We start from the raw sequence: 16,737 nt of genomic DNA on the forward strand, positions 1-16,737 counted from the left end.
CTAAGCTGAAAGGATTCAACCTCAAGACTTCAGTCTTACCAGCACTATCCTAGGAAATGATACTATGAAACAATACAAAAGATGGAAGGGGGCAGCTAGGTAGCACAGTAGATAGAGCACTGGCCCTTAAGTCAGGAGGACCTTAAGTCAGACACTTAACACCTCCTAGCTGTGGGACCCTGGGTAAGTCATTTAATCCCAATTGCCTCAGCAAAAAAAAAGAAAGATGCAAGGAAACTTATGACATATAGACAACCTTCAAGTTGTAAAATTTTAATTTATCATCTTTATGCCAAATAGCAAACAAAATGTTTGATTACATAAAAAGATAGTGTCTATACAAAAAGATATTCCACTGTCATCAGAGGCTTTAGTGAGCTGCACATATAAGGAGCACTTTTAGTTAACATCACTCCAATTTCAAGCATAACAAGGGATCCTGACAAGATCAATCAACTGTATATTCTTAGATGTGTTTAAGAGAGAGAATGTTATGATGAGCACAGTGTAGATCATCTGTAAAGTTTTGGAAACTATTGCAGTTGATCTTTAAACAGCTGAAGCTTAGCTCACCATCAAGCTCCACTTTTAAAAGAAAGTACGAACCAGTATCAAAGACTACTCCTGGAAGGCCCAAGACCAGTGGTAGTACAGATAAAACATAATAGGAATGATGGATTCTAAAATCAAAGAGGTAAACTTTATTTATGGCCAACAGCAGAATATGTATGACAATAAATTTCAGATGCTTTCTGCCTAACTTTTTAAAAAATATAAATAAAATTAGAGAGGAAAGGGAGATGTTAAGAATGCAGATGTAAATTTAGTATTGAAAATAAGAAATTATTTCTCCACCAACAAAACCTGAATAACACACATAACCATCCCAGAATTCCTCGTATATGCCCATGTATGGAGAAACAATGCATCCCTAAGGCCCAGAATGATGCTTCTTTCAATGAGATTTGAGGATCAGAAAAGTTTCAAAGCTGTTTCATTCTGACTCAAAATTTATGGAACTACTAAGTACATGACGGCAAAAGTCAGCTGATTTGAGACTAAAAACATATGCTGAAAAAAGAAACATTTAGCTGTGTGAAACACTGTAGGCTTCAAAAGCTTTATTTGGTGACAAAACTTGCTCTGATGGGGGAAAAAAATAACCTACTTAGGAAAAAGATTTCCATATTGTTTTGATTCACAGAAGTTATACACTCATATTTCAAAATGACAAAAACAGAAACAATTCTAAATACACCTGATAACCCAAAATGTGTTTGCAATCCATTTGGACCTTCTTGTGTTTGTTCACTTTTAAAATATTTTAACTTTTAATATATAATGCAGTTTGGGATCAATTCACATCTTTTGTTTTTTAAAAAGGGAAAATCTGGCAAGCAACACTCTCCCATTCATAATCCACAATGGATAAGGTTGCTGATTCTAATACAAATCTGCAGGGCTCAATTACTCAATAAAATGTCAAATGAAACATAAAAATATCTGGAGAAGTGTGGCAAATGGTCACAGGTGAGGTCTGGCTGCAACTCTGCATGAACACCTGCAGAAGAGTGAGTGCTGGACCTCTTCCAACACCCAACATGCTAAAAGTCAGGCCAAAGCCAGCTTCTGTCCTTATCTCTTCTTCCATTCTCAGCCAATCTTCTCCCTGTCTTCTTTCTCAAGCTCTGTCTGATGCCCTCTCCTCCTTTCTGCCACCACAGGCAAAGAAAACTGTTCTTCTACAATAGTTCCTGGCACCCAAGCTGACCCCAAGAGTCAGTATCATAAAAAATAAGAGAGCTCACCATAAAGGCAGCATCACAAAATGAACAACCTTCTCTAAATTTCAAAGGATTATGGCGTTTTTGGTGGAGTGCAAGAGAAGAGTTGGGGAGAGGGGTCCTTAGAATCAGTCTTTTGATAAAGTTTTGGTTACATTGCCACAGAAACAAACATCTACAGAGCTAGTCAATCTTGGACCAGAGTACCCACTGTTCAGAAAAGGGGGAAGGGTAAGAGAAGACACAAAAACAGCAGCTCATTTTGAAAGATGCAGAGTTGATGTTTCTTTCTTCAGAGTAGTAAAGAGTGGAGCGTGATCACTAATTTGGAGGGAAATTTTACATTTCTCTTCAGGACTTTTAACAATTTGTCTTGTATCGAAAAAAAATGACACTCTGCATGGGCCAGGTCCACCAGCATTAGATAAAACACAGGTCTTAAGTATAACCCACACCAGGAAGAATCCTTAACTGCACAGTATCACTGTTTGTTGAATACCACTGAGTTTTTCACTGATCTCCTAGTCGGAAGCCCTGGCCCCAGTTGTGTCGACCACCTCCACCAAGCTGATGTTCTGCAGCTCGTCTCATGCTTGCAGGCGGAACACCAAATCCAGAGACGTTTCCTCTCCTACTGGGAAGCCAGCGGTACCTAGAACAGTAAAGGAAGGAGGAGAGGAAGAAGGAAGGGAAAAAAACATAAATGAATTTCCACATAACTGAAGCTTTAAAATCACGCCTCTACAAGAAAAATTCTTAATGAACATTGCTCAGTTTCAAAATATAAAATTAACAACTCATATTTCTGAAGCATTTTCCTTACAAATATTTCTATAGCAGCCTTTTTCCCAATTAAATATTAGGAAGTATATTACTGTTGGGATTTAGGTAAAGGTTCTTTTTATAAACTTCAACTACATTACTGTAGTTGTTGCATCCACACAAAAAGAATCCTAATTTTTAATCTCTCTTCAAATTGTAGTCTTTAGATCTTCTATTTTAGAGATACACAAAAATATGCCAGTGCTTTCTAATGCCTACTGAATAGAATTCGAATGCATCTGCCTAACATCCAGAGCCTTCTACAAAGTGGGAAGACCTCACTGGACCTTTCTACCTAATACAGTACTCTCTATCTTTAGGCACTCATTAAATGTTTACTGTGAATACAAAATAAAATAGAAACAAAGACACTAAATAATGTTTAAATCTCTCAGATGAGAAGTCACTGTACTAGGAAGTCATTTCTTACCTTTTCCAGGCTAGGATTATGAGAAAACAACTCTATAAGTGTGCTTAGATTTGAACTATTATGTTCAAAATATATTTTGAAAGTTGAGAGGGGAAAAACAAAATCAGAGAGAGCTAAAGAAGCTTCAAGCTACAAGAACATTACTTAATAAAAAAACTATTAAACATATAGATCCATATGTTGAGTGGAATCTTACTCAACTGTGCTATCTATATAACAAAGAGTACAATGCCCAGGAACCCTCTCCTTTGCATACTGCCAAATCTTCCTCATCCTTTGGGGCCTACTTCCAAAGTCAATTCCTTCATGACAAAAGGTTTTTTCCCCCCTTTTAATAGTATTTTATTTTTTCCAAATACATGTAAAGAGAGTTTAACATTCATTTTTGGAAGATTTTACATTCCAATTTTTTTCTCCCTAAGACGCCAAGCATAAGACACAAGTTATACATGTATAATACTTATAAACATATTTCCATATCAAAGTTTTCACCAATTATTCCAACCCCACTGAGCATTCCCTTCTCTTTAAACTCTTATTAAACTCTTATTCTAGTTCTTATTCTCTGGTACTACACAATCTGGCTCTTTTATAACCTGCTGATCTTATGTTGTTCTCCTGTGGGTTCTTATGTTTTTTGCCTACCCAACAAAAAAAAGATAGGTTCTTTGAAGACCTTGACCCCTACTCTTCTTTATCCAGCTTAGCTATTAATCAGAACTCAATTAATTCCTGATTTGAACACAGCATAATGGTTGAAAAGTACCAAAATAGTACATATATGAATTGGCTGATAAATCATGTTCTTTTGAAAAGTTTGGAGAAATGGGAGAGTTAAATTACTATATGGTAGATTCAGGTTGCATAACTGAACATAAAGAATAGTCATTAAAGTGACACTGACTTACTGAGAAATCTCAAGCAGAATGCCCATCACAGGATTTATCCTGGAACCCTATGCTATTCAACATTTTATCACTCAGATGGTAGGTACCCTTATCAAACCTGCAGATGACACAAAAGCATGAAGGATATCCACCATCATGCATGACTGTCAAAAGCAGAGATCTCCACAAATCAAGATTACTGGGTCCAATCTAAGATGAAAAAAGTCAAAAAAACCAACTTCACAGAAAGATGTCACTAAAACAGTTTCAGAAAGAACTTTCTAACAATTAAAACTGTCCTAAAGCAATTTAGAGGAATATGTGACTATCCCTTTACTTGGTGTAGTAAAGGGCAGATGACCACGGATCAGAAATGTCATAAAGAGATACAAACTGGACTAAATTGCCAATGAAAGCTCTTCTAATGGTCTTGTTTCTGATGATAACCATTCTGAGTCTTATAAATGAAACATGATTTTATTTCCCACCATGAACATCATCTCTCATTGCATTGTTTTCTTTCAAGAAGCACAAAGAATCATTCTTCATCAGAAAAGTAAAGGAGTATATATCTAACATTATCCCCCTTGGGATTCCATTTAAAATGGAATGTGCCAAAAATGCCACATCTTAGCATTCTAACACTGACATTTCTCCTCTTTCAACAAATAAATGTTGAATATTAAATTAAAGTACATTTTCAATGCCTGTTATTCAAAACTATGATGACTGGTTGTAAAATAACAATATTCATAATCCCCCCCCCCCCGTTCCAAAAAGAGACACCACACTAAAGGCAATTTTGCTCTGCTACTGTAAGACAATACTAAAGCTGTTTCCGCAGCTCAAACATATTACAGAGAAATTAAATGCAAGTAATTAGTATAAAAAGACACCCAATTATACATAATCAACAAAAATTTATGGTAATTCTGAAGCAGTTATTGCTTTTGCAAGGAATGTATTTTAAGTTACATTTTGTAATCTGATGTCTTACAAAATTTAGCAGAAAGGCTTCCAGCAGTGGAGAAGCTCCAGTAGGAAGCAGGGGCTGTGGTGCCATTAGAAATCAAATCACAGATCCGTCTACCCCTGTGCACTATAAATCACAAATCTAATGTATACTGTTCCACTTAGTGCCCCAGGATTTATGACACCTGGAATAAGAGAAGGAAAAGGAGTTACCTGCTTCCTCCAAAAGAGGAAAACCAAAGTGTAGCTCATTTTGTTAATTATCTCGCACAACCAGGAAGATGTGAACCAGAGATAAAAATCTGTTATTCAGTTGTGTGTTATATGATCATTCAAAAAGCAGGTTTGTCATTGTGTTCAGAGACTAGAAGCAACAGAGTCCAAAAGAGAACTAAGTCTCTTTTGTGCCTCTACTCTCCAAACTCTATTCCCTTCTCCTGACCACAGCCTCCTACTCACAAACAATATAAGGCTTTGCCTAAATCATCAAGGCTCTCCCTTTCCTGTCAGATTTGGGAATCAGGACAGCAAATCAGCCAAACTGACAGGATAAAAAAATGGCTTAAAAAATAAAAAGCACAATCTACATAGAAGTCCTTAGGATTTCAAAACATTTTCATGTTTCAGATGTGAGATCAGACATGACTGCCAGCCAGGCTTGAGCATCCAGATAGTTCTGTGGCTGACCCATAGGTTTTTTAACTTCTTTTATTGAAGGCTCATAAGAAATCATTGGATTAGACCTGGTTAACCGCTGAGCCCAACTCATTTTACAAAGCAGGGAATTTGGGCACAGAGAGGTTAATGGACTTGGTTCAATAGAAGAGTAGAGTCAAGATGAGAACTAAAGTCTTCTTCTCCATTCTTAGTCAAGATGAGAACTAAAGTCTTCTCCTTCTCTATTCTTATGTCTGAAATTATGAGGATATTTTCTTTTTGTCTCCTTTCTAATCAAGAAAAATCAGACAGAGCTTATAGGACCAAAGATTGAAAGCGAGAACAGAGTTTTAAGGATCTCATTCAATCCATACCCTTCATTTCACAAATGAGGAAAACTTGAATTTCATAAGTGAAATGACTTCCCAAAGTTATATAACATGATTAAGCAACAGCAGAATGATATAAACACCAAGGTCTCCCAACCCCAAATGCAGCCATGCTCTTCTCTTGAGCTTGAGTTAGGGTTTTCCCAAAACTCTTAGGAAGATGGCTATACAATGACAGACCACAAATAATTATTCTCAGGTTTTATCATGGTTCCTGGCACATATAACCTTAACAAAATGCTTGTGAATCTGTTAGGATTTTAGAACAGGAGGAAGATGGGCACAATGATGCCATCAGAACATTTCCATCCCTCTGAAGACTTCAACATTTCACCAGCCTAGCTGAACCTTTCAGAAATCTTGTGCTAACTGATTTTGTTATTATTATTTGTGATGGCTAAAAATGAATTGGGGTACATAAATAACATATAGCTAAGGAGCTCAAGTTAATAAGTTTTTTGGGATATAGATTAAAAGCATTAAATAATTCCTTCCAGGTAATCTCTTCACTTTAATTTCTACCTTTGGAGTTCTGAACTCTCTAGTTTTCCCCTCCATATCTAAAGAGAGCTCTGTTAATTGTATTTAGATTCCCTTTTTAAGTCTCTGGAAGAGAAAAAGCCTGTTCCTAGATTCAGCCTGAACGAGGGTAGTACTGTCTGTCTCCTCTGCCCTGGCCTGACCACCAGAATTAATTGACAATATTTTCATTCACATTCAGAAAAGAGGCAAGGTCCCTTAAAAACAAGTTGAATATTAAAAGTTCATCCATTAGATGGCATTTAGAAAATGAAATACATTTTTCAACAGAAATGAGGTTAGGAAAATAATATAAGTTTCGACTCAGATTCCATGTGCTTCCTATGCATCAAACATTTAACCTTCACAGAGTAGATTTGGTGATAAGCACTAAAGAAAAAGAATCTTTTTTTAATATTTAACTACAATATATTGTTTTTTCATCATCTAAGTTCTTTTTATTTTACTTTATAATCCCAATTTATCTTTTACCTTCATTCATAGATACATAATACTTTTCCCCCTCTTCAATAGTGTAAATATTGTTCAGCTTCTAGTTTTTCTTTCTTTCTTAACTTAAGGTAAGCTTAAAAAGTAGATCCATTTTCTGGTTAATTATGAGGTAGCTGAAAAATAAGACTGACTCCAAGAACTAGTATCCTATGTTACTAATAAGTTATGTTACTTTGCAGGAATCATTTCTTCTCTCTAGCTGAAGTTTCTTTGTCTGTAAAATGAAGTTTCAATCCTCATGTGCCCTTTTCAAATGCTATTCTTCAAGATCAGACATTACATTAAAAAACAACACAATCAACATTATGCAATAATTTATTCTGGGTAATAACTTCAAAATTAGTATTTTCTTTGGAATTTTGTAAGGTTAAGGCATTGGTACCTTTGAAAATGGTAAGAATTACTTGGTCACTGAGAAAATTATCAGAAAGGTATTCAGTCTAAGACTAGTAAGAATATAAAGATTAAACTTCACTACTGAAGTGATAAAAATTCTTTTCCTTTAGTACATCAGATCTATTCTGAAATGTTCAGAAAATAATAGTTTTCCAAATATACCTACATATGCATTTTGTGTGTGTGTGTGTGTGTGTGTACACGTGAGCACCTGTGTGCTTCGCCCCTAGCTTTAATCACTGAATGGATGCAGCTTCAGTTAAACTAAGACCTGTTGAAGAACTTAGCTTAAAAAGGCCAAGGTCTCCTACTGCATCCAAGGTTATTTCCAATCATCCTATTCTGTATCTTGCCACTAGACCCAGATGGGTCTGGAGGATCTTAGGCAGGACCCTCCCTCACTTAAATCCAATTCATTTGCATGTCATGGCATCCCATTCCTGATGTCATGATCCTCTTTTGAGGTAACAATCACCTATGGAAGTCATAATAACCCTAAAGTTCAGTAAAGTACTATCTTAATAACACCCTCATCCCTGTCTTTAATGTGATTTCAACTATCAAAGTCAGATATGGTATCATGGGGAAAAGTGTTAGGGATGTGATATATTCTCTATATCTATATCTACTTTAAAAAAGTAGCTTTTAAAAAAATTAATAAATAAATAAAATAAAAAATAAAAAAGTAGCTTTTCTATGCTTAAATGTAATTCGCCTTGCTGGGCCAATCACTTCTGTAGGAGTTCAGAAATAGGGGTAAAGAGTCAAGTCAGAAGTTGGTGGCCTGATTTTCAAATAATGTTACTCCAAATGGCAGGCATTCTTTAAGGTAGACACAATGTTGGATAACCTATTAACTCTATGATCTTGGGCAAATTGCTCTTATTCTTTTAACTGTAATTTTCTTACTTGTGAACTTAGGGGAGAGGATTAGACGACTATTTCCTAGTTGTGGAAGTCGGAATAAAACATAAATAATGCCAACCCTCTGTCTAGGGAAACTGCCCCTAAATTCAGGCACTTTGTCAGATAACAGGTAGTAGGAATGATGTTTTGTGGGCCAATGATCTAATATTTACAGACTGATGGAAGGCTCAAAGAAGTAGCTTAGGAATTCATAGACCTGTCCTTAATTACACTTGGCTTCCCACAAACCCTATGATCCTTTTCTCAAGTCATTTATTGTCTGTATCTCCCAATGTGAGATTTTTTTTCTCCCAATGTGAAGTTAATTCCTATCCTATTTAGCTCATAGATAAGCTGGCAGGATTGGCGAAAAAAGGAATTTTTATCACTTCACTAGTGAAGTTTAATCTTTATATTCTTCCTAATATGTCTTAGACTGAATTAGTGACAATTAAAATGAAAAAAGAAAACCACTCACAGACATTGAGGTGTACACAGAAAAGTTCTTCCTCCCAAATCCATTGGATATTTGAACATTAAGAAGTAGTATAGATGTCCAACAAGATTTCCTATCAGTTCATTGATAACCCTGAAAAATAAAAGTCATAAAATTTTGTTTTGAATTTTGAAAACAATGAAAAGCTTTGAGTCTTTACAATGAAGGCAAGGAGTAAATTAATATTTACATAATGCTTTACAATTTAAAAAGTGTTTTATATACAGTTATCTCATTTGATTCTCACCACAACCCTGTTAGATTAAGTATTTATTACCACCATTCTATAAGAAAAGAAAATTGAAGGTGGGAGAGGTTGTTGACTTGCCCAGGATCAGAGAATTAGTTATATCTGAGACAATACATGAATGCAGGTCTTCCTGACTCCAAGGCCAGCACCTCATCAACTGTGCTCCTATGGGACATCAGCAATAATGTGCTAAACTGTGGCTCATCATGATCAAGTCCCACGGACTACATAAGAATTTTACAAGTCTATACTCTTATGAAAGAATTTCAGTGAAAGGCAAAGAAAATTTAGCCCTGACACAGCCCATTATTTGAAACTTTTCCAAGGCTTAGTCCCAATTACTCATTTCAGTTCATATGCTTGGCCAAATTCTTTGCTGGACAAAGGGAAAACAGATCTTAACTTCAAGAAGCTTACATTTTACTAAGAGGAACAGAATGTACATAGATGAGAAAGTACTAGATCTAAGGCAACTTTGGGGGAGAGTCCTGACAACTGGAAGTAGGGATGTAAGTAAAAATGACTATGAAGATGGCACCTGAGCAAAGTCTTGAAAAGGACCTGACAGGCACAGAATGCCAGGCACAGAGCCAGGGCACAAAGATGAGTTGGAATGTTGTGTGAGGGGAACATCACTTAAGTAGAAAATGGCAGAGCAGGGTAAGAAGAAAAAAGGGAAGGGAAAGTAATGTGAAATGAGTCTAAAAAATAAATTGGAGTCGAACTGTGAAACTTTATAAATACAAACACAAGACTCTGATTCTTAATCTAAAAGTAAAAGGGAGCCACTGAAGTTTGTGGAGCAAAAGAATGGCATGTTCATATTTGAGCTTTAAGACTATCAACTTATATAAAGAAGGGAAAGGGACCTGTATGTGCACGAATGTTTGTGGCAGCCCTTTTTGTAGTGGCTAAAAACTGGAAACTGAATGGATGTCCATCAGTTGGAGAATGGTTGAATAAATTGTGGTATATGAAAATTATGGAATATTACTGTTCTGTAAGAAATGACCAACAGGATAATTTCAGAAAGGCCTGGAGAGACTTACATGAACTGATGCCGAGTGAAATGAGCAGGACCAGGAGATCATTATATACTTCAACAACAATACTATATGATGACCAGTTCTGATGGATCAGGCCCTTCTCAGCAATGAAATCAACCAAATCATTTCTAATGGAGCAGTAATGAACTGAACTAGGTATGCCCAGAAAAAGAACTCTGGGAGATGACTAAAAACCATTACATTGAATTCCCAATCCCTATATTTATGCCCACCTGCATTTTTGATTTCCTTCATAAGCTAATTGTACAATATTTTAGAGTCTGATTCTTTTTGTACAGCAAAATAACGTTTTGGTCATGTATACTTATTGTGTATCTAATTTATATTTTAATATATTTAACATCTACTGGTCATCCTGCCATTTAGGAGAGGGGGGGGGTAGGAGGTAAAGAATTGGAACAAGGGGTTTGGCAATTGTTAATGCTGTAAAGTTACCCATGTATATATCCTGTAAATAAAAGGCTATGAAATAAAAATAAATAAATAAATAAAAGACTCAACTTAGGCACTATGTAGAAAATGAATTGGAGAAAAAGTTTGAAAGCAGGGAGAGAGAATAGGTGGGGAGAGTGAAATGGGGTGTCAATTACAAGACTATTTCAAAAGTCTAGGCAAGGCACTACAAAAGTCTGAATAAGGATAATGGGTAGATATAATGAATCAGATGAGAGATGTTGTGGAGATGGAGTCAACAAATTGGAAATAGGAAATGTCTTTTTTTATTTGTTTTGCAGATAGTTTTTTTTTTTTAATTTAAGGTATTCATTATTTTTTTTCCTTTAAAAACTCTATTTTGCTAAAATTTTTCCAATTACATCAAAAAAAATTTTACTTTTTTTTTTAATCGCATTCCAAATTCTCTCCCTTCTTCCTGCTCCTCCCTCATCTTTGAGAAGGCAAGCAAATTGAACAGATAAAGTCATCCAAAATAGGAATATGAAGAAGGAAAAACTTATGGTGATGTCTAGGCTACAAACTTAAGTGACAAGAAGGATAGTGGTACGTTCAACAGAAACAGGAAACTAAGGAAAGGAAATGATCTTAGGAACAAAGAAGAGTTCTATTTCGGACAGGCTCCATTTGAGACATCCTTTGGACTATCTAGATTGAAATGTCTGGCAGATAAGTGTAATATAGGACTGGAAATTTAGGAGAAATAAGATTTGGGAACCAGGGGCAGCTAGGTGGCACAGTGCAGAAAGCACCAGCCCTGAAGTCAGGAGGACCTGGGTTCAAATCTGGCCTCAGACACTTAACACTTTCCAGCTGTGTGACCCTGGGCAAATCACTTAACTCCAACTGCCTCCGAGCTGATAAATGATTTCCATGGTAACTAGTGAGATCTTAATGAAGAATATAAAGAAAAAAGAGAAGAGAACCCAGAACAGAGTTCAGGAGGGGTATACCTCTTGATAAGAAAGAACATGGATGATGATGATCCAGCAAAAGAGAATAAGAACTGATCAGACAGGTAGGAAGAGAATCAAGAAAAAATAGTAACATGAAAACCCAGAGTTGAAAAAATATCTAGGAAGAAAGATGGATCAACAGTGCTAGACACAAAAGAAATCAAGGGTGAGGACTGAGCAAACACTAGATTTAATGACTGGGATACCCCTGGGAGATTGGAAGAGATCATTTTCATATCACCAAAGCTTAGGAGCTAACTTTAGTCAAGAAGCTGAATTGAAAGGCAGACTGTAATGGACTGGAAAGTGAATGGGGGTTGAAAATGTAAAGAAACTTAATGCAGACTGTTTAATTTGGAAGTCTGAAAAGGGGAAATATAGAATAACTTGAAGGAATGGTTGAATCAGGGGATGAGATAAACTCAAAACGAGAGGAAAGAAAAAAATCTACATTTTTAGAGACCAAAGAAAAAATGAAGCAAATAGGAGATGGTATCGAGGGAATATGAAGAATGGAATTAAGAAAGAATTCATACCAGGTGGCTTATAACTATTGTTATGATTATAGCTTTGCCAAAAAGAAAATAGTAATAGAAAAGGCAGGACAGGTTGGTGGGAAATACTAGTTGCAGTTTATTCCCTAAAACATCAATTTGATGAATGATTAAGGTACCATGATTACACTTACATAAAAAAGTTTGACTTTCACTGGGCCATCCTATAGTAAATATTTTACCTTTTCAGTTTTTCTATAATCCTATGCTTAGAAATCTCTATGTATTTGATATTATAGGTCACTATCTCTCTGTTCTTTTCTGGCACTAGACCTAAAATCTCTACTTCAGTGGTTACCTTGCTTATTGTCAGCAGTCAGTCAATAACCATTACTCTCCATCAAATGGGGATGTTCTCTCCTATTTTATCAATTTGTTTTGAGAGAGCTGTTTTTCCTTTCTCTAATTCTCTATATAATACCAACTGCTTCCATCATTAACTTACTTAGTTTATTACTATTCACTAGAGACAAGTGAATAGTAATAAACTAATTATGTACAGGGATATAAGGTGACAGAATAGCAGTCTGGAGTCATTTAAAACCAAATGACACTTTTACAGAAATAAAGAGAATTTTTAGAATCTTTAGAATAAAGAGAATTTAAAGCTTCTTGAAGGCAGGGATTATTTCCTTTTTGTCTTTTCATCACTAGTACCTGGTATGTAGTAAGAGCTTAACATGTTTACTGAATGCTGAATATTATTTCAGCTTAGATTATTTCTACCTATTTAAATTCTTTATTAAATTTTAATTGAATAACATTTTTATTCCTATTAGATCAAATGTGTTTCTAAGTCTGACTCCCAATCCCACACCCAAATAATGTTTGGTACAGATCCAGACCATCATATAATGAAAATATACTCAAAAGAGAGAACTTTAAAATTTGGCCTCATTGGAAAACTGTGACAGAATTTTCATGTACTTTAAAAATCATTTACGCTTTCACCTAGGAAAAAAACTTATACTTCTGTGACTGCTAGAATGATCACAAAATTAGGAAACAGAGTTTCCTAAGCATTTTGAGAATAAAGTGAAAATTTTAGTTAATTATTTAAAGATGAAATCCCTAAAGGAGGGATTTTATATATTTACAAAGTCAATTTGAAAAAAGGATGCATGTAGATACATTGTATAAAGAAAAAGTCAGACACTTTCTACTACACTAAAATGTGCCATCCAATAACAATGAATTGTTAAAATAGTAACCATTTCATAACCTAAGTACTTAACACACTCTGACATTCAATAATCTTCAGCAATTTAAGGAACAGAAGTAATATTACATTCGTGCAATGTAGCTATTTGTTCATGGGAATGACAGTACATTGCAAGATAGTGTTCTCAATTTTAATGTTTATAAAGGCTGAGGGGGAAAAGAGTAAAGGCAAAAAAAGATCATTACGTTTCAAAAAAACCAAAATATACTAATACTTACGATCCTCCAATAATGTAGTTGAATACAAGAATGACCCAAGGCAAGTAACAGGCCTAGGAAAAAATATACGCAGTTAAGTTTTTTTTTGTTTTTTTGCTGAGGCAATTGGGGTTAAGTGACTTGCCCAGGGTTCACACAGCTAGAAAGAAAGTGCTAAGTGTCTGAGGGCAGATTTGACCTCAGGTCCTCCTGACTTCAGGGCTGATGCTCTCTCCACTGCGCCCCCTAGCTGTCCCTCAAACAGTTAGTATGAAGCTAACACCTCGTTAAGTCCCAGTAAGAAGGAAAGGAACGCTATACAAAGCCCTTTGTGAGTACAACAATCACTTCTAAACTTTTTACATAATAGAAACTTAGACCATATATAGGCAAGATCATAAATAATGTGCAACATGATCTTGACATAGACCATGTACATGTGCATGACGTTTAAACCTCATGGTTGTAACCTGTTGTTGTTCTGAATTGGAAGAAAGGAAGTGAAAGCAAAGTCCAAAAAGTTTTACCTTTCATTTGTTCATTACACCTTTCATTTGTTCATTACGTAAGTGCCTTTGTGAGGTAGTGGCCAGGAGCAGGCATTAGTGACACCTGTCCATCAGAATGGTGAAGTGGCTCATCCTGTCCCAGAATATCAGAAGCCAGAAGAACTGGGACCAGGGCCCCAGTTTCTGACACTTTACTGGCCCATACTAGCTCCCTCTTGGAAGGCCCCCTTCATCTCTTGGCTTGAAGGTGTTGTTTACAGTACGCTTTGTACTTTTTCAATGGAGATGATGTTTACTAGCCCAAAACAAACCATTTCTACCATGAACTAAATGTACAAATTCAGGCAAGTCATCTAGCAGAGTTCCAGTCCTCAGTTTCTTCGACTACTGAAAACAAAAGGGGCTTAAATGTTTCTATCACATAGCTGAGGAGAAATGAAAGTGTACCCATGTTAATCATTCATTCCATCGTTAGGCCTCACATAAATGTACTCAGATGAAATGAGAAGATGGAAAAAGCTCAAAAACAAGATTTTAAATAAAACATTTCCTACTTGATTTCAATGAGAAAAAACTAGCCTGCCTTCAGACAAATTGACCGTTTTGTGAGGTAAGGCACCCACCACCTTTTGCTCCAACAGGTGTTACCCATATTAAAATAGCACAGGAGTTCAAACAAGGTTAGTCTTTTTGAGCCGACTAAATAAATAAAACTCAGTCCCTGAAACTGCCTGTAGTATATTGCTCTGCAGTGACCTCTTCTGGGGGAGATAGAAACTATCTCAGAGCTAAAAAAAAAAAAAAAAAAAAAAAAAAAAAAAAAAAAAAAAAAAAAAAAAAAAAAAAAAAAAAAAAAAAAGGCTGATGGGGCCAGAGGGGTGAAAGAAAATGAATTGCTACTTTGGGAATGTACCTTAAATCGTGTTCCAAACCAAAATGATACAATCATTTCTCTGTTCAGCTGGGCCCAGACATAGAGTACTGACATAATCAAAGGAATCATCAGCAACTGCAAAAGAAATCAGACATATAAGGCTAAGTGAACAGAGACTCACAAAGAAAGCCAGTTAGTTCTCAACTTTTTCTATTGCCTATCATGCTAGACCTTAACCTGAAGATATTCAAACATCTCAAATGTGGTGCTATTTTTGGTGGATGTAAAAAAGAAAAATAAATAAAATACCCCCAATTTGGAAAGGGAGAGAAAAAAGGAACATATTCCAAATCTAGTGGTTTTCATATTTAGGCTATTAAAAGTCATAATCTACTTTTTTTTTTAATTTATAAACAAACATTTGGTCATTAGTCAAGTAAATATTTATTATGCATCTATTATGTGCCAGGCACTGAGCTAAGTTCTGGGAATACAAAGAAAAGGAAGAAAATAGTCCTTGTTCTCAAGAAGTTCGCAATCTAATGAGACACACACAAAAACTGTACAAGCAAGATGTTGGAGATAATCAAACACCAAATGCCTAATCAAAAGGGAAAAATAAAAGGATTAATAACTAAAAGAATAGTATAACCACCACTACAGTGAGGAAAAAAAATGAAATCTTGAAGTGAATGGTCAATTCCATCAGGCAAGAAGAAATCAGGTGCAACACAACCTACCCATTTTCAAATGCATTTAGGCAATGCCCATAAATCAGTCCAATGTATATTTTATCAAACAAGAACTCATGTGGCATTGGTAGCAAAAAGGGAAGAGGGGAAAGAGGCTGCAACTCACAGCTAGGAAACTCCAACAGATACACAAGTAATGTGTTAAGATAATGCATACTGATGATTTTGCTAGCAAGCAGAACAAATGCTTTTTCCAAAATTCTTTTTTTTTTCTCCTATAGAAAGGTATTTAAGAAACATTGTGTCTGTTATCTTAAGAGGGAACTAAAAACAATACAATGCAAAAGACAGACAAATAAGTGCCTGAAGCAATTTTATCATGCAAAAAAAAGTTCTGAATAAACTATTAATATTTTAAAACATCATAACATATATATGATAAAATAGTTCTGATAAAAGTTAATATATTAAACATTTTTAGAAATATGTATTTTTAATGGAGACACTTACCTGCATGTCCATTATTAAACCAGTAATCTTAGTTTGGAGAGTTAAGGAAAATTCAACAGGAAATAATTTGCACAATCAAATCTGATTTGGTCTTTTGATTTCTAGTGGTATTTGGTGACAGTATTTTTTCAATATAAGGGTTTTCCTTTACAGAATCTGGTTTGGAGGGATTGTGTTGGGGATTCATCTAGTCCAAGACATTCCTGTGAAGCATGAGAGTAAAATTAAGAAGTGAAAAACATTTTCCATAGTTCAGTTTGCTTAAAATGTCCAAGCATATACCGCTGCCACAGTCTGTGGTGATTCTTCACATTTTGAAACAGATGCCATCAAGAAACAAGCAACAGTAGAAATTGCTTTTATGTACAAAACAAACCTACCTATCTTTCCTTTGCCTTATCTTTTAAGAATTTCAGCATTTTTCTCTCAAACCCTACAGAATAGGAGCTGTCAATCACTCCTTGGGGCAATGTTCATTATTGGACTCCAAAGTGTAGTTATAATAGGAAAACTTCCCAAAAAGAAGGGAGAAAAGGTTCTAAATAACTGGTTCTCTTCCAAGCTAAAAATGGAAACTTAAAAGCCCAATTTTTTTTTTTTTTTTTTGCCACCAGCCTCACCAACTCTGCACAGGATTTGAACCACCGAGTCCCTTCCTTCTGTTGCTCTCACCATCTGTCAG

At 35.4% G+C, this 16,737-nt stretch overlaps 1 protein-coding gene across 1 annotated transcript in view; it reads right to left on the minus strand.

The window, feature by feature from the left end:
- Nucleotides 1-686: 686 nt before the first annotated feature.
- The window catches only part of DERL1 (derlin 1), a 37,354-nt gene continuing 21,303 nt past the window's right edge, over nt 687-16,737 (minus strand). The window contains exons 4-8 of the mRNA XM_031947154.1: nt 16,056-16,082; nt 14,893-14,988; nt 13,492-13,544; nt 8,754-8,864; nt 687-2,436 (exon numbers count right to left, since the gene is read on the minus strand). Of these exons, the coding sequence (XP_031803014.1) occupies nt 2,295-2,436; nt 8,754-8,864; nt 13,492-13,544; nt 14,893-14,988; nt 16,056-16,082 (429 nt within the window). The 3' untranslated portion in view covers nt 687-2,294. The remainder of the gene's footprint in view (nt 2,437-8,753; nt 8,865-13,491; nt 13,545-14,892; nt 14,989-16,055; nt 16,083-16,737) is intronic.

Source organism: Sarcophilus harrisii, chromosome 1, assembly GCF_902635505.1.
Source record: "Sarcophilus harrisii chromosome 1, mSarHar1.11, whole genome shotgun sequence".
Classification (NCBI taxonomy): Eukaryota; Metazoa; Chordata; class Mammalia; order Dasyuromorphia; family Dasyuridae; genus Sarcophilus; species Sarcophilus harrisii.